At 34.5% G+C, this 21,591-nt stretch overlaps 2 protein-coding genes and 2 long non-coding RNA genes across 8 annotated transcripts in view; 2 read left to right on the plus strand and 2 right to left on the minus strand.

Moving 5' to 3' along the window:
• Positions 1-20,066, plus strand: part of LOC111467848 (L10-interacting MYB domain-containing protein-like) — a 32,222-nt gene extending 12,156 nt beyond the window's left edge. The window contains exon 13 of the mRNA XM_023112907.1: positions 19,915-20,066. The gene's annotated coding sequence lies outside the window, so the exon portion shown is untranslated. The remainder of the gene's footprint in view (positions 1-19,914) is intronic.
• On the plus strand, positions 1,648-18,294 carry LOC111467908. 5 transcript variants are annotated; one of them, XR_002714632.1, is made up of 14 exons: positions 1,648-1,836; positions 2,303-2,343; positions 2,443-2,549; positions 2,643-2,729; positions 5,954-6,036; positions 7,068-7,119; positions 9,837-9,926; positions 10,579-10,647; positions 10,843-10,944; positions 12,976-13,044; positions 13,973-14,029; positions 15,296-15,432; positions 16,894-17,093; positions 17,484-17,907. XR_002714632.1 is itself a non-coding variant. In XM_023113004.1 (12 exons), the coding sequence occupies exons 1-12, from the start codon at positions 1,775-1,777 to the stop codon at positions 15,380-15,382; spliced, it is 906 nt and encodes a 301-aa protein (XP_022968772.1). In that variant the 5' UTR covers positions 1,648-1,774; the 3' UTR covers positions 15,383-15,705. The 5 variants fall into 5 exon arrangements, 3 of the variants coding, with proteins under 3 accessions (XP_022968772.1, XP_022968773.1, XP_022968774.1); XR_002714633.1 differs by lacking the exons at positions 16,894-17,093; positions 17,484-17,907 and adding an exon at positions 18,040-18,294; XM_023113004.1 differs by lacking the exons at positions 16,894-17,093; positions 17,484-17,907 and having other exon boundaries at positions 15,296-15,705.
• On the minus strand, positions 7,190-9,080 carry LOC111467964. Its single transcript, XR_002714662.1, has 2 exons — positions 7,823-9,080; positions 7,190-7,483 (listed from the first exon to the last, which is right to left on the minus strand). It is a non-coding gene; the product is annotated as an uncharacterized LOC111467964 (long non-coding RNA).
• On the minus strand, positions 9,407-9,825 carry LOC111467967. Its single transcript, XR_002714665.1, has 2 exons — positions 9,639-9,825; positions 9,407-9,557 (listed from the first exon to the last, which is right to left on the minus strand). It is a non-coding gene; the product is annotated as an uncharacterized LOC111467967 (long non-coding RNA).
• Positions 20,067-21,591: the final 1,525 nt, after the last annotated feature.

Consider the following 21,591-nt stretch of genomic DNA (forward strand, 5'->3'; position numbering starts at 1 on the left):
GAGAATGTTTTAACAAATATTATTTTAGAACTTGAACGTGTAGAACATTCATCAATATAGCCTAATCCTCTTCTATCACCCTAGAGCCCCTATTGTTAACCTTTTAATGGACTCTTTTAGCCCTGCCAAGTTCTTTGAGAAATTTAATTAACTTACGAGGGTTCAAGAAACTTAACTTCATCCATTAATGTATTTTTCTCATCACAATCAAATACACGTTTTTCACAGCGTACATCAATTTTAACAATATTATAACCATTCCCTTTCAAACAAGAAATTTCATTTAATAAAGACTTATTTTCAATCCAATTCATGATATGAAAGAAATTTAAGAATTACCTCATCTTCTTGTTCATCCTCTTTGTCACTATGAGCCAAAAATTTGCTACTTCTTCATCACTATCATCCATTTTAAATGGTTCATAATTATGAACTAACATGCTAATTTTTGTTTCTTTAACTTGTTTGTTCCCTCCTGAGCTACTTCAAGACTTTTCCATATTTCATATGTCGAAGAACACATAAATACTCTATTAAATTCATCGCACAATGGAATATTTATAGCACTAAAAGAACATTTTTTATCAGCTCATCAAATTTCTCCTCTATTTTAGGCACCTCAATATTATTAACAATTTTTATTGGAAGGTAAGAACTTGCTAATAAATTTTCATCCTTACCTTTCCAATATATATAATTTGTTCCATCAAAATAAGGGGCCTAGAGGTTATTGTCCTTCACTAAAACCATTATTAACACGTAGGTTTGCCATAAGCTTAAACAATAAAGTTTATATGAAAAATATATAAGAGCAACCTGCTCTGATACCAATTGTTGGATCGATATGGCAACCCTGGAGGGGTGAATAGGGTTTTAACGATAAAAGTATTTAAATGTGATTAATTTTTATAATAATGAAACTTTTAGGAGATGAAGATTATTGGAATAAAATAATTCAGATCAAAACAATAATCAGTAGACACATGCCATAAATCACCCTAATAATTTTGAAACTAAATAGGAGAGAGTTAGAAAATAAGACACCGTAGTTTTATAGTGGTTCGGTCAAAACCTGACCTACTCCACTCTCCAAGTGCCTCTTGGGAATTTGAATAAACAACTTTCTCGACTCTTTCCACGGATTAGAGCCAAACCACTACACCACTCTTTTTACGAGTTCAAGAGCAAACTCAATCCTTTCTACGGTGCAAATCAAACTGGTACAAATATTTGAATTTGGTAGTAACACATCACAACTCTCTCAAAGGGTAGATTTACAATTTGGGCTACTCAACTATTTCCTCACAATACAATAATAATCTCTCGGACAAAATCATTAATAATAAAAAATTCTTAATATGTTTAATAATTTTTTTTGGCTCGGGTCAACTCGAAGGGTTTGCCCACGAACTCGAATCCGAACCAATTCAGTTCGGGTTCAGAAAAAATAAACCCAACCTTACTCGAAATGCTAATCCAATTTTAACTCCACCCTTATAATTTGAGTTGAGTTGGTACAGGTTGTTAGGTTGAATGTAGGCACCTAATAAATGGTAGATACAATAAAAAAATAAAAATAAAACAATTAACGTACTTTACATACATTAAAAAAAGAAAACACAAAGGAATAGGTTGGGCCAACACATTTCTGGCTTCCGTTTCGTTTGTTTGATCCGTTAAACCCTTCGAAGCAAAAACCTCTCTTCCTGTGACCGATCTTACTTTTCATGATCGGAGAAAATAGCACCAGAGGTTTTCAGATTTGGTACTAGAAATGAATTCCAGATTACTCCAAACCCTGTATCGCACGGCACAGAATCGAGCATTTACTTCTCGGTAAGCATTTGTTATATAGTTTGCGATTTCCTTTTTTTTTTTTTTTGTTTGGTTTCCAAGAATTTAGAAAGTTGAGTGGCTGATAGTAAGGGAAAATTGAACTCTGCTACTGTTTTTTTTTTCTTTCTTAAATTCACAATTGATTTTTTTGGGGAATGAGAAAGCTCAGGTAGGTAATGGCGGTCTCTGAGTGTAAGGCGTTTTTTCAATCATTGTTTAGCTGGTTGGAAAATGTAACATTCTGCTGGAAATTTGGAAATGGAATATCATTTACTTGAATACAGCTTAATTTCTAATCATACTGTTAGGTGCTACATGAATGTTATTGGATTTTTTGTTCTTTATTCTCGTTTTCTTGGCAACATCGATAAGGGTGTTTATCTTTTCCTTTTTATGTAGTGAGATTGAATATGTTTCATCTTCTTATTTTGGTCTAACGTGTTATTGTAAAATGTGCAATGCTCAGGGTTGGAAGTTCAGCAAACTATTCATGTGGCATCACAAATGGTAACTTCGATGATTATTATTATTTTTTTTATTTTCTATTTGAATTTTCTTACCTTAGACTTAGTTGCAGGAACTTCTTAAAATGAATATGGTTTTCAGGTGGTTCAGTTAGTCAATTGGGTATTCAGAAAACTTCTTTCCTCAGTAACACTCACACTGCTTTTTCACTGGCTCGGGGTCATAAAATGATAATATGTTCTGCAGTGGTAGTTTCCTGAACTTATACGACTTGGCTCCATTTTTCGTTTCACTGAACTTATATTGTTGTTTTTTTTTTTTTTTAAAAAAAAACTTCTTAGGCTGCAGATTTGTCAATATTCTCGCATGGCATTGGCATTAGGTTGGCGACAACACAAGCAAAAGCCCCCCCACAAGCACGTCAAATGGTGAGTTTATTTTTGCCTAGTTGATGACGTTATAGTTCATTCAAGACAGTTCCATTGGGATTCAATCATTAATTGTGGAATAATTATGGTTATCTTGATCTAAGTTCGTTTTACCATTTAATTAATTCTGTTAAACATGAAACAAACTCCTTGTAAATGCAGACTATGATAATTGCTTGTTAATTGGCTTTCCTATTTTGAAAATGTTGATTGTTGCTTGTTTATCTTTCTACATTATAGTTTTTTAAAATTAATTTGTTACATGGTAGGATTGATATCATATCATGTAAAAGGATAAATATGTTTTTTGTTTTATGAGAAGCTGAGCTTTTATGAAGAGAAAATGAAAGTATACATTAGCCCAACGAGAGAAGTCATACCTTAACTATACAACAAAGTATTCATAGGTCTAAATAGAACCTAAGAGATAATTACAGAAGTCCTTGGAGGCTAACACCAAGTAGAGGCATTAAGCCTATCAAGCTGCCGCACCTATGAGTATTTCCTTGTGAGTATTAAGGCTATTTGGAGGCTAGTGTGAGCAAGATCACAAGTAGAGGCATTGAGCTTATTACACACAAAGATAGGCTATTTGGGAAGGTGATTAAATTATGATCAAGGTATGGATAAAGCAATTCATATAGTAGCGAGCTATTCAAGACAATCAAGATAAGGTAATTATAAACTTACAACAAAATAAAATAAAGAAAGGATCAAACAAATAAGGGACACAAATATCTTTGGGTAAAACTGCACACAGAAAATAAATTAAAAAAAAAAGGTCGTTATGATTTTGGCTAAATGACCTTTTAATTATAACATACAAGAGAATGATCTAACTTTTCTTTTTATGGAATTCAGGTAAATTCAGAAGTTATCTTCGAGTTTGAATTAGGAATGAAAAATATCAAACACAAGGGTTACAAATTTAGACAGCTTAAGCAAAATATGAATTGAAGTTGATTTGATACTCAAATAAACATGCAAATGGTCTAATAAATGGTCAAATAAATGATAAGAACAATTTATATACACAATATTAAGAAGCAAAATTCTATTTTTTTTTCTTTTTTTGTTCAAGAAGATCTAAATATGATCTTTAAGAAGAAAATGAGAACGAAGTAAAAAATAAAAACAAAAAATGATAAAGAATGTTAGAAATGACAACAAGAGAATAAATGGACATATTTGAACAAAATATAATTAATGACATAAATGAAAGATAAAATCAATTCTAGATTAGGCCACAAAGATGCAATCTAGGCTCTAATACCAAATTGATAAAACAATTCTAATCCTCAACCCAACGATCCAAGGTTTTGTTGAAGCAAGAACCCTTGAATCAAAGAAATTAACTCCTACAAAATTCGGATCAACCAAGAGATAAAGCTAGAATGAGATTACCTCTTAAGATCAAAGATATAGAATCAAGATTTGAAACCTTGTTCTAAATTGAGTCACTCCACAATCGAACTTGATCAAGGTTTGATTGAATGACTCGGATGCAATCTACCACATGAATTGCTCGAAACTTAGAAATAACAAATGCGATGCTCAAATTTCTAAGGGGGAAAGTCTCAACTTGAGAGCTTAATTTCATTCATCAAAAATCTGCTTTTAAATACTAATTTGTGGGTATTTATAGTCTCTCCACACAAGAAACTTCCAACTCTTCAAATGCCCACTAAAAGAAGTTACTCCCCACTACCCTTCAAATGTCCACTAAAACATAAAGAAGTTATGGCCACTTTGACAATTAACTTTCCACCCTTTTGCCCACTACAAGAAATTATGGAATTAAAATAAAAAAATAAAATTTTTAAAGAAATTATCAATAAAGTGTTATTTATAACAACCCCATTTTCTACTTCGATTGTCAAATATTCACGTATGATGCTCCAAATGGTCATTCCTCAATCAAATCAGCTTGTAACACATGAAATAGAGATTGAACCGAGCCTATCTAATTTTGTAGATGAAGAATGAATGCTTGTTGAATCTTTTTAGCCTTGGATCGTGTAATAGGTATAGTTGGAACATTTGGAACACCATGATCCTTATCTTGGCTTCATTTAGTCCTATGAAAAAAAGGGTTTTTCATCAGTTTTGAAGTCTGAAGGTCCAAAACGGTTCAATATTCTGATTTGGATCTTGCTTAACAGTTCTTTTAAGTTCTGCTGAGGTGCTCCGAAAAAATTACCTAAATAATATTTCATGCATTACAGTATGTTCACTTTGTTCTGCGGATGGAGAGATGTTAATTCATTTGTTATTAGAATGTCCTTATTCTTTGGCTTGCTGTTATAGTCTTTTCAACATATTCAAGGCACAGTGGGTGTTTTCAAAGAACACAAAATGTAATGTTGTTCAGCTACTTATAGGGCTTTCATTGCTTTTGTGGTTGCAGTTTTTATGAACAAGAAACATCTTTCTATTTATGCATGAAAGGGTACAAGATATTTGAAGAAACCACCTCATGAGAGTAGAAAAAGAAAAAAAATGATAAACCGACCAAATAAAGTGGGCTGAAACAGAGCCCCAAAAGAAAGAATTCAATAGCAAACCAAATAATATCCACCGTCTAACCAAAAGGGAAAAACTAGAAAAGGAACAAAGGAACTCTTCCCAGACAACCAAAAACCTGAAAGACACCACAGACAATCTAACAATGGCTAGAAGGAAATCTGAGGATATTGGAAAACAAGCGTATTCTTTGGTTTGATTGTTTTGAATCTATTAGGCTCAAGGCTTCTCAACAGTTTTTGAAAAAGCTCTTTTTTGGTTTTACCTTACAATATATTTATTTGAAGTCGGAACCTTTTATTTTTACATTGTAATTTTGTTTTATCTTTATTTGTTAGTTTGTTTCTTCTTTCAATCCTTTTATTCATTTGTATCTTTTGAGCATTAATCTCATTTCATTCCTTTAATGATAAGTTTTATTCGAGGTAAAAAATGCAGTTGTCTCTTTCAACCTGTCTAAACCATCGGGTTATATTCATTCCACGTTGTTCTTGCACTCAACACTTAAAATAATCATTTTTATGAGAAATATCAATATCAATTTACCCTAAAGGTTTATTTTTATGGACAAATAGAATGTTGAAATTCTTTTATGTTTTAATTTCTTTTATCATCTTTTTCATTGAAAATGAATTGTCAAATCTTTTACTCTTTCATCTTGTCTTAAATCTTTTGATACTTTTGTTAAATCATGCTTGCAGGGAGCCCTCAAAGTTTCCATGTTGAGTCCTGGAATTATCTATGAACCTTATTCACCTCGTCAACCAATCCCATTTTGGCAGAGGTTAGTTGAATCCAAAAACCATTCTATTTAAAAAGAAAACAACTATTTTTTAAATTTCGATATTATCTCATCCTACACTTGCCTCCGGACAACCAAAAACTAAATAAATTAAACTCATGCAAATCAAACTAATTAGAGCCTATTACAATTATGTTGGCAACAATTTACCAAGTACTTCAAGCTCAACACTAGTACTACTACTTGTGAGTATTTCCTTTGAATGCTTTTTTTGCATTTGGATTTTGGTTAAATTACCATTTCTTTTTGTTAAATCACCCCTCAACCCAAAAGCTTTTAAGTGATAGTTATCTGAAATTTAATCTTATATCATACTAATTTACAAGGGTATGAAGGACTTCCTATTTTGACGTCATTGAATTACCACTCGACCTAAATGCCTAAGCTAATGGGTATTGGTCTAAGAAGCATGGATATGGTATGAGTCACGAATACACACTGATACAGTGACACCATTTTTTTAAAATCCAGAACATGTATATTAAACTATATATCATTTTTCTACAATATGATATTCAAAGTCAATGACTTTATGCATTTATATGCTTAATAAAAGTTGACGAATGGGTACCTAATATTACGGCTGGTCAATTTAATCATCAGAAACACCTTTTATTAAATGTTAGTTCATTATCTACATCCAAAGAGAATAGCCAAGGTAAGAAAATTGTTCATATTTGGTAATGGAAGTGACGATTTAAGAGATTTAACCAATTAATGGGTTCTAAATTGAAAAGTTTAAAATTATAGGGATCATATTGAAATTAAGCACGAATTATTGATTTAACCCTTCAATTTGTTTCCATTTTATAAAATAGTTATTAATTTTGATTATTCCTTAATCGGTTTATTTGTGTTTCTTTTGTATGTCTGTCTTTTGTTACATTAGGTAGATGACAGTTGCATAACTCAGAAGGTTTAGTTATTTAATTATATATTTATTTCTATTTTAGTATTTTTGGATTTTGTCATTATTTACCATGTTTTGAGCACTTTTGATGTTTCTATGTCAGATGGTTCACAAGAAGTGGTTGGAGGAGAACAAAAGACGATATCATTTTAGAGGTGAATTGTGCCATTTCAGCCTTTTGATTTTTGAGCTGTTATGCTGCAACTGCAAGTTCTTATTTTTTTAAAAAAGAGGCTATTATGCTGCAATTTAACTATTTATCAGTGTTCTTTTGAGGTCACAATGCCCAATTTTAAGTCTTCTACTTCCCTATCCCTTTCTCCGGTTTCTTTTCTATCTAAGCTTTAGAACGTATCCCTTCATTGTTGCATGACAAAATGAAGTACTGATGAGGGAGATGAGATGTAGAGGGCGTGCATCGATTATGAGGTGTTTCACCTTCAAAAAGGTGGTTGTGTAAGGTGTGTAGAAGAGCATAGGAGAACACAAGTGGAGAGGTTGGAGTTGGAATTGGGAACGCTAGCTTGTCTCAAGGATTGCTTGGGGTCAGATTTTTGATCTAGAAAACCCATTAGGTTTTTGATGGAGGAGGAGATTGGAAACATGAGTGACCTTCTTCCAAGTTCCATCTAAAGCGAAGGATAGATTTGCTCTAGCTTCTTTGGAAACTCGTAGAGGAGGAAGGTTTTTTGACGGGTCTGGGATGATTCTCCCTTGTTTTGGCATTTTTTGGAACTGACTAAGCTAGTGAAGAATCAACCTAGGGCAAAGTGTAAGATGTCTGGTGACACAATTGAAGTCCTTTGAGACTCTCAAAGCAGTTGTGTGACACTTTCTCCTGCCCTTGATCAAGTGAACCTACTCAAAAAGGTGGTTATGAAAGGTGTGTGTAGAAGAGCACAGAGGAATATGAGTGGAGAGGTTGGAGTTGGAATTGGGAATGGTAGCTTGGCTCAAGGATTGCAGGGGGCAGCTTTTGAGCTAGAAAACCCATTAGGTTTTTGATGTAGAAGAAGGTTGGAAACATAGTGATCTTTTTCCAAGTTCCATCTAAAGCGAATGATAGGTTTACTCTAGCTTCTTTGGCAACTTGTGGGGGGGAATGTCTTTTGGCAAGGGTAAGGAATAAGGAGATTCTCCCTTGTTTTGACATTTTTCTGAACTCCTTGCATTGGGGGCTTGGGGTACGATGTTTGGGGTCACAATTGTAGTCTTTTGAGACTCTCAAAATGATTGTGACACTTGCTCTCGCCCTTGCTACGTCAGAAGCTTGCACAAATATTAACCGGGCAAGCAAGGAAAGTCAAAATGTTTATGGAAGGTGTTCGAGTGAAAGAACGTACTTAAACTTAGTGCTTGAGCAAGTCAATCAACTCAAATTCAGGATGTCGATGGCACAATAGGCCTATCTTGCATTCTCCACCTCCGTTTTTTGAGAAAAATATTTTTAGAAAACGGGATTACGGGAAAAGTTTTTGGAAAATCACTGGAAAACTTTTGAGAGAACATTTGTTGTATGCTAAAAAGCATCTAAGATAAACAACAAATTTTATAGTATACAATCAAGGTAGGAAGGATGATAATCAGCCTTACACATATAGTACATTGAGGCATATTCAATGTGTCACCCTTGCACATGGCAAGTGGTGAGGATTCATACACTAACAAAAGACAAGGAAACTAAATTGGTATGCAAAATGAAAGCTTGGTAAAAAAAGTTATTACAAGCATGCAACTATAGGTAACACCCTAGACAAACATGATCATGACATTTGACTTCTATGCTCTAGCTAGGAAAAAGAAGTTGGAGATCCTCAATATTGCTACCAGAAGGGAAGTCGAGTTGAAGTTTGGTTTAGAGTTTGAGTTTTCTCTGACTATTACTTGCTATAATTATTGTGAAATTTAGCTAGATCATATATTTTTTTTTTTTGGAGCTATGAGTTTGCTTATGCAATCTATAGTTGTTTCTTCGTGGAGTTTGACTTTTGTTTTTCTAGGTCTAGAGGTTGTAGAGAGACAGATTGAGGAGTTTCTTCTTCACCCACCCTTTTGTGAGAAGGGGAAGTCGTTTTTGGGGCGTGTTGGGATCTGTCCGGTTTTGTGGGGCTTTTAGGGTGAGAGGAACACCTGAATCTTTAGATGTCTTGAAAGGAATTTGATTGATGTTTGGTCTTTTTTAAGGTTCCATGTTTCTATCTCTGGTGGTGAAGCGTTTTTTGTAATTAACTTTTAGTTGGTCTTATTCTACTTGACTTTAGCTATATTTTAGTTCATAAAGTTTTGTTATTCATTTTTTTTTTTGATAAAAGACAACTTTATTAATGATGTTTACAAAGAACTTCCCAATTTACAAAGACAATTTACACCAAGATAGAGCTTGGTAAACCGCATCGTAGAAGAGTGTAGTATAAGTTTGTCTTTTTCGTGATTACTCTTTGATTTTTTTCTTTCCATAGATTTTTTAAAAAAAAAGCTAGGGTGAGGTCGACTTTTGCATTCTTGGAGGAGTGGTACGTTAAGACCATGTCCAGTAAATTCTTGGCCTCCCTAGGAAAAGTGAGATGCCATCCAAATTTTGAGCGTATGTACACTGCATAAATAGGTGGTTTTGTGATTAGTTGGCACAGAAAAAGTTTTGTTATTCATAAAAATAAAACTTGCTCTTGTTCACCTTACTACTGAAACAATGTCTGCTCAATGTACATTGGCTGCTTATCTGATGTGAACCTCTATGCGCTGATTTATTATAGAAGAACTTATGCTCATGTATGGAAGTAATAGATAAAGGCCGCCTAAGTTTTGTGGAGTGTGCCTAATAGAGGCCTGATATCTTTCTTTCTTTCTTTTTTTTTTCTTTTCTTTTTTGCAGCTAAAAAGTGCTTATGCAATTGCAAAATTAAGAAAGAAGGGGTACTCAAAGAAACAATTTTACGAAGAGGCAGTAAATTTATATAAAGAGGTATTCTAGATTCGTGTATCACATTACTGGTTTAAGAAGTGCTTTATGAAATATATTTAACATTTTCTTTCAGTAAGATTATCTTCAGAACCGTTTCCTTTGTGGAAAGAACCTGCCTGGCTTTTCATAATTTTGTGGATGATATAAGATTGTAAATTTCTTGAAGGCCAAAGAGTTTCTTTTGCTTCTATTGACGACTATTTTCCTCTGTGAAAGAACCTACCTGGCTTTTTCATAATTTGTGTTTGGATATTGAAGATCGTAAATTCCTTCAAGTTCTAATGGATTACCGTTGATACATACAGTGAAGTTGTAACGTAATATTAAAAAAGAGTTTGCTGTTGCCTCTTGATTTGTTCTTTGAGAAGTATCTGGGAATGGGGACGGTACACAAATCATTTTCTGAAGCCAATTTTCCAGCAGGGGGAAGGCCATTTCCCTTGTCACATAACCTTTTTATAGTTTCATTACCCTTGTAGCATAACCTTTTTGATTTGGCAATTGATGCATTTTCCAGTTTTCTTCAACGAAATTTGTTATGAGTAAGAAGAAAAGTCAAGTTTGTTTACCCACGAGCTGATGGCTACCTTCTCGTTTTATCTTCTTTTTATTTGATGTAAAATTGCTGAACCTTGAATTGTACGTTTTCCAGATAAACACTTTGATAGCAAATGGTGACAAAACATCGTTGAGGAAAGCAGTCACAGAGAATATGTATTCAGTACGCATCACCCTTTCCTTTTGCTTTTCAGCTATGCCTACTTTGAGATCGAGTTCTCTTTCCCACGTTTTCTTTACTTGTTCTCGTCTATTAGCTATGCAGATTCTGTTTTTTTTTTTGGAAAGGAAACAAATTCTTTGTTGGATTCGAGACAGATATGTAGATTCTAACTTATTACCTCGGCCTCACCTACAGGCATTGAAGAATGAAATCAAACTCAGAGAATCCAAATGGAACAAAGTTTACTGGGAAATGATCCTACCAGTTGTCAAGATCCGCACGTTACGAGCTAGATTGGCAAGTATTATTACTCTCACATTTCTGTTTGTCCTATTCATGCATTTGTCAGGCTGCTCACAGTAAGATATATTTTCGTGATACATTCATAACCTGTCCATGTTCCAGTTCCTCCTTAATTTTTCTAGTTACTCAGCTTTAGAAGGTCATGCCTGCATTGAGGAGAAAAATAATAGGTTAATTATTTTTGGCTAAATATACGTTATGACCTCTAATGTTGGGGTATGCCTTTTCCATTATCCCTTTAAAAAGTTCTAATTTTACGCCCTTGCTTTAACATTTTCAATTTTAGTCCTTCACTATTGTTGAATGTTAAAATTGGTATGATCAACTTACATGTCAATACTCGATGAAATCATGCAACTTGTAAATGTTTGTAATTCCTTTTCTAATTCTCTATTAAAAGGGTAAAAACAAATATTCTTCTCTTAAATGATATTCTTTCTCCACCAAATTTCTTTCCGTTCACCTATTATTTTTGTCATGTAAGTTTAACATCAACTAATTGTTATATTCATCAACAGTCTGATAGGTTAACAATAAAATAAAAAAAAAAAAAAAGAAAAAAAAAAAAGAAATTCAATAACTCCAAAAGAGGAACAATCCCTCTGAGATGTTCTATCAAAACAATGCCTGTCCCCACTAGTTCATCCAGAGCCTTAAAATAGCAATACTAAGCCTAAAACCTACAGTCCAAACAGAAAATGAATATCCAAAACATAATAAAGCATAAACATAAATGACCCACAGACATAGAACCAAATAACAGGCCCTTATCTTCTTCTTCAGACCCAAGTGTTCGTAACCAAGATCTTACACAGTGATGGACTAAATTGAGAAGTATTAATATATAAGAGACTAAATTGAACAAAGTACTCCAACATTAGATTCACAAATATATATTTATTCTTTCGTCTTAAATAAGATTTCATTCGAGTTAGTGGGGAGTTGAAAAGGAGAAATGAGACATCTCTCCATGACATGAAGGGAGAAGGCTGTTTATCACTTTAATGTTTTACCAACATTGTTCGATCTTACCATCTCCCCTTTTGTGGTGCATTTTGAAGCGCTCCTTACCTCATCTGCAAATAATAGTTTCCCAAGTTCCATGAACTTTGAGTCATCTGGCAGACCTATGTTTCTGACCCGTCACCCTTCTGTACATTTCATGATTAGATCCCTTCATCATGACATATTGCACTGCGAATTCCCTAGGAAAGTAAAAAAATTCTTCCTTCGGGAGCTTAGTTATAAATAACCATGACAATTTTCGAAGAAGGAACCCAAAGTGGGATCCCCTACAAGAAAAGAGAGATAAAAAAGAAAAAAAGAAAAAAAAGAAGAAAAAGAAAAAGAAGAAAAAGAAAAAAAAATCTTTCATATGTTTCAAGCCAAGTCCACATTGAATGATTCTTATGTGTAAGTTAAGCCAAAGAGTTTCTGCGCTGTCTTTAAACAGACGATTGAGAGGAGAAAGAGAGTTTGTCAGCCGCTTCTATTGAAATAGTTTTTATCTTTTCTATTTCAGAACTTCCTACTCTTGATTTTCTTTTTCCCAACAATTCAGTATTCAAGCAGAAGGCAGATGCCTAATACTTTAACCAAAGTAACTACCTATATTTACAAGATTGTTTGACATTGATTTCAAAAGCATGTAATTAGGCCAACTATTATTATATACCCATTACTCAAGAGAACCGCATACAGTCATACCCATGAGTTGAATGGTTCAAACTATCTACAATGGTCGCAGAGCATATTATGTTCTTTGTTAAAGAGTGTTGTTTGCAAATCCAACTTTTAACTAAAAACTTCACTCTTTATGAGTCTAATGCTGCCAGTCTGCCGCCACGTAGAAATTTAAAACGGTTTGTCCAAGCCATATAATTTCTACATTTATAGAGCATTTTCAATTATTATGGTTCGATAAAAATCATCAATATTATCACTAGCTAATTTCCTCAAAGTGGAAGTATGTCGTTGTTCTGGTTTGATTATAATCTTGTACTCTTTCTTTCCCTGCATGCACAGATTGGTGTTGATCGAAGTGACCTTGAAAAGGTTTTCGTACAGCTTACCCTTGAGATTCTTGCCAAGCAGGTATACTGAGCGTTATACCTATTCTTGTTCTTATGCTCTCAACTGTTTCATACTTCGTGTGCATACAACCGTGTGCTCTCCGCAATCTGTAAAATATGGTGCCTTATTGTAACTAATTAATGCTAGAAATCATAGCAACTAGTGAGGCCCTATAGTTGTGTAGTCGGTAAACTTGTAGAGGGGCTTTTATTATGCATCACATTCTAATCTAATAATTGTTGATCATCAAACATGGTAACGTCACTCTGGATTTTTCCTAGATAGAGCTTATCAAAGCTTGCTTTTTCTTTGTTCTTTTCCTTTTTCTTAATTTGATCCATTATTGTTTTGTTTATTGTATGGAGGAGTTGTGATAATGGAACTGCCTCTAATATGCATGAGAGCTCCCCTTAATCTAAGTGAATTTCCACAACAATAGCAACAACCCCAAGAAGGTTAAACAAATTTACTTAGAAAGATGATCATTGATCAAGGAGAACTTGTTTTTATCTTCAAGATTTTGACCTCTCCACAATCTAATTGATCAAACGGATTGAAAGTTCTAAACTTGTATTCTAAAAACAAGAATACAAAGTTCGTAGGGAGGTCAGTTATATTCAAGGAGTTTAGGATCGCTTTTTGTTTGCCAAAGAGGTCGATGATTGGCTTGTGGAAGTGTTAAATGGTTGGTACTTTAAAGGAAGAGGGAAGACCCTTTAGTGTTGTGCTACTAGAGCTCTTTGGTGGCATCTTTGGAGAGAAAGGATCTTCGAAGATGAGCTTTTGTCTTTTGATTCTTTTTATATGTATTGTAACAAAAGGTCTATTTAGCTATAATCAACTGAGATTTTTGTTTCACTCAAGATATCTATCAATTTGACTCCCTTGGAGTCTTCTAAGCTTCTCACTTCTAATGAAGATGTTCATTGATATAAATTTGCATTTGTAGAAGTTTGAAGCATACAATGCTGAAGGTGCTGTCGTTGCTGGAGATAAATCTAAGGAGGTAAGTGCATGATATCATATTCACTCTCCCTTTCGAGTAATGTACAGAAGCATCAGTGAATTCAAAATGTCACCTTGATAATGTTCATATTTCAGGTTTTCTCTTTCTTGTTTCCAATATTTGGTGTTCGATAACCATTCCTGTTTTTTGTTTTTATTATTTTTAGAAATGTTTCTAAAATTGTGTAGGAATTTTAGAAACAACAAAACGAAGTTTCTTGTCTTTGTTTCTAGTTTTTTCCAAAAACATAAATGTAAGTATTGGTTTATCATTTTTTTTTTCTAAAATGCACTATCATTTTTGTATAGAATATAATTTCTTTCAATATTAAATTTTAAGAACTTATTTTCATGTAAAAATTTTATTTTTTAATTCAAAACTAAAAAAGAACAAGAAACAAGAAATGCTTATTAAACATGTTCTTTTTTTCAAAATCGAACCATTAGATTTAGGGAATGTTCAATTTTAGTCTCTGACAACAGGATGACAATTTAAAAGTAAAATGTAATAATTCAAATAATTATAAAAACTCTCCCATCTCTACTCTTCCCCTTTTTCTTTCCCACTCCCTCTTCTTCTTTTCTTCCAATTATTTTTCTATTTTCAAATCTTAATTTCTTCGGAGTTTTTTTTATTATTTCAATTTCTTTTCCACATTGTTTATTTAGATTTGGATATTGGGTTAGATCTGGAAAATGTGTCCAGTGTGTTTGAAGGTTTGAGAGAGGGGATTTGATTTTTGGAAATTTTTCTGACGAAATGAATTTTGAAAGGAAAAACAAGAAGAAACAGAGAGTGAAAGTGAATAAAGAGACGAAGGCGACATTGTGAAGTTTCTGGAACTTCATTTTCATGAAGTTTCACAATGAAGTTTCCCTATTTTTGAGTTAATAATAATAATAATAATAAATTATTATTATTATTATTATTTGAAATTTCCACATGCTCCAAACTTTAATGTTCAAAAAGGTAATTTTCCATTTTCATTATTGGAAAAAGAGGAAATTAGAAAAAGAACCGGAAACACAAAATAATTCATTCAATCACTTCTTGGCCTTTGAAGTAGCGAGTATGAACAGCTATTTGTAGTGCCTTTTCCATCCTTGGTGTGCATATAACCATTCCAACATTGAATTAGCTTCCCACAATTGAACCGAAAGAAATAAAGGCTTATCATGATTCCTTCACAATTTCAATTTGTATCTTTAATTTTCTTTCATGGCAACGATTTTGATTATATTATATGTGTGCTACTACTCCTTTCAGGTCCTTGTCCGTGATATCTGGGTATTTGAGAAATCACTTTTTCATGAGGGAGCTTTTTGGCGTCTCTGTGGGCGAATTCCAATCTAATATCATCCTTCACAGTAGAAGCTTCTTTATCCAATTTTGTAGATCAACAGGTTCCATCTTTATTTTAATAGTTTCTTTTTATTATTCTATCATATATAATTGTGTAGTTTACGACTTCACTCCTAAATTATGATATCAACACGAGAGACGTTCCTAGGAATTTTAATTCTAATAATTTTTGGTATCTTCCTTGTTCAAGCCATCTCTAGAAGAGATAAGCGTGACAGTGATTATTCAAATATTTCTTTTAATCCTTTTCCTTTCTAGTTCCCTGTTCATCAGAATTGCTTTCAGCTAATTAATAACAGTTTTCATTTTTTTATTGTGTTGGGTGGTTATATGATAAAAGAATGGCACTTTTTAGTCCATGATGTTTGAGTATAGTAGCTTTTGGTATGTGAGTTTTCGGCCTCGAAATTTTAGTTCATGAGGTTTGATTTTAGCAGCATCTTAGTACCCATCAGTTTTTCCTTTAATTTTTAATGGAAAGCTGATGTGGCATTTGTTTTTTTATTTTATTTTAAAAGATATATTTTAGTTTTTTCTATTTTTTAATTGAAAAGATATATTTTCGTTCTGTTGCTGGCTCTCTTTTTCCTTGTTTTTTTCCTTTCCTCTCTTTCCCTTTCTTTCCCCTTCTCCTTGGAGAAGGAGAACGGAACATTCTTTATAAGGATATGGAAACCTCTCCCTAACAATTGCGTTTTAAAAAACCTTGAGGGGAAACCCAAAAGGAAAAGCCTAAAGAGGACAATATCTGCTGGTGGTGTGCTTGGGCTATTACAAATGGTATCAGAGCCAGACATTTGGTGATTTGCCCGTGAGGAGAATAAACTCTAAAGGGGGTAGACACGAGACGGTGTGCCTTAATTAATTGGGGGTCTCACATTGATTGAAGAAGGGAATGAGGACCAGCGAGGACGCTGGGTCCCGAAAGGGGTGGATTTTGAGATCCCACATCGGTTGGAGAGGAGAACAAAACATTCTGTGTATAAGGGTGTGAAAACCTCTCCCTAGCAGATGTTTTAAAAACCTTGGGGGAAGCCCGAAAGGAAAAGTCCAAAGAGGACAATATCTGCTAGCAGTGGGCTTGGGCCGTTACACCCCTCTTTTTTCTCATGTTTTCAGAAAACATAGATCTGGAAGACGCCTAGATCTGAAACGATGGCAATGTCCTTGTGTTCTCTTACAATTTTGATGTTGGGTTCACTGCTTGTTGCTGAATCTCTCAACCATACTGTTTTCTGCCACACACTGCCTTGTTGCTCTGTTGTCATTCGACGCTTATTGGGATGCCACCATTTACGACTCCCAAATGTGCCATACCCTACATCTTTGCACACTGTTGCCATTTCTTTCTTGTCTGTCTTTGCACATTGATGCTTGAAGCTATATTCAGGGCATCAAAGTCTACATACTTAAGAACCATTTTCTCTTCATAGTCGCCTATTATTGCTTGAAGCTATATTCAGGGTGTTTTAAGGTTCATTTTTCTAATATCAAAACTGTAGCGTGTCGAGTATCAGCAGCGTTAAGGAGAAAGCTGTGACTTCCATGCTTTGAATTGGGATCTCTTGGAAGGAAGTTTTACCTTACTTTTCAAGGAATGCCATATGATTCTTCTATGATGATCTTTTTTTTACTCTTCTTATGTAAGAGATTGATTCATAGGAAGACAAACTCTTTGGGGCGAAGGTTGCATCCTTTCAAGGTACGAATTATTCTCTATTTGTCTGTACTCTCTTCATCAAGTAAAGTATATATGCATTTGGTGCATTACTCATCCAAATTTCCTCTTCATTCTTCAACCCTTTCACCCAACATTTTCTTTTAATCCAACATCCCTTCCCAAAACATTCCAATGGACAATCGAGAATGCAAGTTCCCATTCTTTGACATATGTTACCAATTGTTCCATTTGATTATGAAAATCCTATCATCTAAAGCACGAGAAACTGTTACTCTTGGAAACCCTGTGTCACGTGATTCAAATGGTTCATCTCAAGAGATTCATGAGAATGAAATCCATGACAAGTCGAGTCAAGAGCTGAATTCAGATCATTCTCTTTTGTCTCTTAAGAATGATGTTCTTGATGGACAGGAGCTCCATTCGTCTAAAGACGATGATTCTTGTGTTACTCCTTCGCCTATCAAAGATAAAAATGATAAGAATCATCATTTTGTACCATTACCTTCTACAATCAAACATGCTCCAAAGAAAATTGTTAGTATCAAGGAAACGGTCGAGGATATTGATTCTATTATGAAGGAAAGGAGGAAGAACAAAGGAACAAAAAAGTCGAAATCCTTTGATTTTGATAATGAATATGATGGTTCCTTGAAGCCTACTCGGTCGATTCTCAAGGTTGGTTCATTAAACGATAAGTCAGATTTATTAAACTCTTTGAATCGTGTTGAATAGAGCTAATAAGAAAGTTGTAGTTTGCAATTTAACATTGGATCATGAATAAATATGTACATTAAATAAATTAAAGTCGAACTAATATGTCAATATTTCAATTCTATTGTTATTTGCAAATATTTGTAATTCGAATCAGTTGGGTCGATTTTGTTTTTGGTAGTTTCATCGAATTTTTTGTGTGCAAATAGTCTTGAATGAACCTACCCAAGCTTTTCTTGAATTCATTCCAACCAAGGTCTCAAAAATTTGATTGGGAGTCCCGGGAGTCCTAGGAGATGTTATCCTAGTTGAAGGAGACCGATACATAATTAATAGAACTGAATTTTATTCTGTCATGAAATTATATGGTTAATTGCATTTTCATAATTTACATATCATGTCGTTCATACCTGAGGTCTCAAAGTTGACCACATGCAATGCATGACATATACGTATGAATAGCCATCACATTCATCGTATACGCAAATAAATATCATGATTTATGACCTAATCCAAATTTCCATTAAAAGGGTCGGTTATATATTCTTTTCAGTAGCAAGTAATTTTTTTGTTTAATCCAAACTTGAACATCTCAATATTAATAATAAAACCGTTTCGACTCTAATTACACTAGTTTAGATAATTTTCAAAATCTGTAACGTATCAGATATTAATATATATATAAATTCTGCGGTCGTCAGTGAGAAACGAGAACCAAACCCGATCCTCAACCAAACCACTTGCAAGAAACAAAACGAAAAAACATGAGAGTTTGAGAAAGAAACCGACGACGCTTAGGCAAAGCCAAACCATACAAAATTGACTTCGAAACCTCCGATTTACATGTCGTACACCATCGGGGAAGGAAGACAAAACATTGGGTTTTTGGACCTTCTCAGATCTGGAAGTCTCAAACTTTTTTTGAGCCAAACTAACACCATAAATGGGATTAGGGGGAAGAGGAGACGGGAAACGGAAGAAAAAAAAGGAGGAAAAAGGACGTTGAAACGATGTTGCCGAGGAGAGAGAGAGAGTCCGCTGAAAAATTTCGTTGTTAATTGGGCGAAGGAGACGAAGTCCGACCAAGATTCAGACCCTAATTGATATGACCTAATCCAGTCCAAACCCTCGATCGACGAAATCTCCGCGGTCCAGACGCCTCGGCCCAAACCAGAAAGCCCAATTACGGCCTAACCCATCAGCCACGACCCGAGACCAAAAACCAAACCGACTCGAGACCTTCAAGCCCAATCCAATACCGACGCTGACAACCCAATCTACTACCCGTGGTCAGCCCAGACCTGCGATTGCAACCCAAAAACCCGTGCCTTGAATCGACGACCCGCGCCTCGGCCTGACTTTGGCTAGCACACGCAGCTGCTCCTGGTTGCACCACGTGTAAGCATGTGGCGCGAAATTCTCTTCGGCTCCGACAACAGCTTCTCGACTCCGGCAGCTTATTTGGCTCGTAAAACCTATTTCTGACCTATTCGACACTTTCATCGAGTCTAGTGACAATGGTGTATCTTGATCGAAGGCAGTTAGAGAATTTAATAAGGTGGAAGGCTGAGGCACAACTTGACGAACTACAGTGCAAGAGCTGTATGAGAGAGAGATAGAGGGACGGTGGTAGGGCCGAGCAACGCCGAGCAATAAGTAACTAACCCCAACTTGCTCTTAGATTTCAAATGGTTTGACATGAAATGAGCTACTCTTTCTACCAAACCTCAAAACACCTCTTCTTTTATCTACTTTGTGTTGTTTATATCATTCTCCTAATCTTTTGGATAGCGTTACTCGTAACTTGTACTAACAAAATGCTTAATAATTTGCGTTTTACTACTTCATCTTAGTAAGCAAAGATTCTGCACCTTTTTCGTCATGTCGATGATTGCCTGATAGCTATTATTATATGAGCATTCCATGAACGGCAAGTTGGAGGTCCAACTACCAAGAAAATCCAACATACAAACGCTTTGCATATCTTCTAAGATCTTGTTCAAACATTTTGTTTGGTCATCCATCTATGAGTAAAAGGTTGTGCTAAACTTTAGTACACCTCAAAACTTAAAACTTCGCAAAAGATGGACATGAAACGAGGATCTCATTCCAATACAATAGAAATAGAATCTGATGTCTCACATTGGCTGGGGAGGAGAAAAAAACACCATTTATAAGGGTGTGGAAACCTTTCCCTAGCAGACGCGTTTTAAAGTCTTGAGGGGAAGCCCGAAAGGAAAAGCCTAAAGAGGACAAAATCTGCTAGCAGTAGATCTAGACCGTTACATAGAAATCCATATAATCTAACAACCTAACTTCTACAACTTATCTAAAGGTTGTCTTTTCGATTTATTTACATACATAAATCATAAGATTAACCATTCAAGGCCTTTAGTCATTACGTTGTACCGGTAGGTTCTAAACTCAATCCAAACTTCTTGAAATCTTAGTGTGCATTGAAGCTAAGTTGAGGCACCGGTAGGTTCTAAACTCAATCCAAACTTCTTGAAATCTTAGTGTGCATTGAAGCTAAGTTGAGGCAGACACAAAGTTCGAGAGAACAATGCGACACAATTATCGAAGACAAGCTTGAAGAGAGCCATGTAGGACCTCGAGCCAAAACCTCAGAAGTTAAGGATCTTGAAATCTTAGTGTGCATTGAAGCTAAGTTGAGGCAGACACAAAGTTCGAGAGAACAATGCGACACAATTATCGAAGACAAGCTTGAAGAGAGCCATGTAGGACCTCGAGCCAAAACCTCAGAAGTTAAGGATCTTGAAATCTTAGTGTGCATTGAAGCTAAGTTGAGGCATACACAAAGTTCGAGAGAACGATGCGACAGAATTATCGAAGACAAGCTTGAAGAGAGCCATGTAGGACCTCGAGCCAAAACCTCAGAAGTTAAGATTTCAATATGAGTTTCGACATGCCGCTTGGGAATTAAGCAACTTGATATACAAAATATAATTTACTCCATTTTATACCGGTTGTTCATTGCTATATAAAATAATTTTTTTTTTTTTTTTTTTGCTCAACAATGTTTTTTTTATTATAACTTAATCACTGCGAAATTAAAATATCTTATGCTTAATGGACTCACTATACAACAAGTAACTGAAGCAGCCACAAGCACTGGCAATTAGGTGGTCTTACTAGTAAGTAGACATCATGTCATCACATATAACGAACGTGGAAATTAGGTGGTCTTACTTTTGTCCCGAGCATGAAAAAAGTGATAAAAAAATAGAACAACGAGACCCTATAAAAAATTTTAATTTTCAAATAAATATAATTCGCTTTCGCACTTTACCATAATTTTAATGTCAACAATAATAGAATCCAAATCGCAAACAACCAAACAAAAATAATCACGAGGAACCAAATACTCGAGATAGAGAGTCAACCCTTTCAAATGGTTAGGTTGGAATATAAACTAAAAATCAAATTAAAGAAAACGGAAAGAAAATATTGTTATAGTAAGATATATTAGATCGCTAAATAATCGATTAAAGAACGAAAAAGACGTTTATGCAGTTATGCAGATTTACCTATGGAAACAGATTTACGTGAAGAGAGATGTCGTCTGTAGAAGCAGATTTACGTGATGAGATGTCATCTATAGAAGCCAATTTACATGAAGAGAGATGTCGTCAGTTTTTTAAGTAAGGTTTATATTAGATCGCCAAATAATCGATTAAAGAAAGAAAATGGCTTGTACGCAGTTACGCAGATTTACTCGTAGAAAAGAATCGATTAAAAATTGGCCAAGAATATATGTGTACAGAATTATGGAGAGAACAAAAATGAC

This window comes from Cucurbita maxima, unplaced genomic scaffold (assembly GCF_002738345.1).
Source record: "Cucurbita maxima cultivar Rimu unplaced genomic scaffold, Cmax_1.0 Cma_Scf00035, whole genome shotgun sequence".
Lineage (NCBI taxonomy): Eukaryota > Viridiplantae > Streptophyta > Magnoliopsida > Cucurbitales > Cucurbitaceae > Cucurbita > Cucurbita maxima.

Excerpts from the sequence above, each read along its gene's own strand:
- LOC111467908 (XM_023113004.1), top strand. The coding sequence starts at position 1,775 with ATGAATTCCAGATTACTCCAAACCCTGTATCGCACGGCACAGAATCGA. Across the intron at positions 10,648-10,842 it reads TCACAGAGAATATGTATTCA|GCATTGAAGAATGAAATCAA; the intron begins GTACGCATCACC and ends CCTCACCTACAG. Across the intron at positions 14,030-15,295 it reads CTGGAGATAAATCTAAGGAG|GTCCTTGTCCGTGATATCTG; the intron begins GTAAGTGCATGA and ends TACTCCTTTCAG.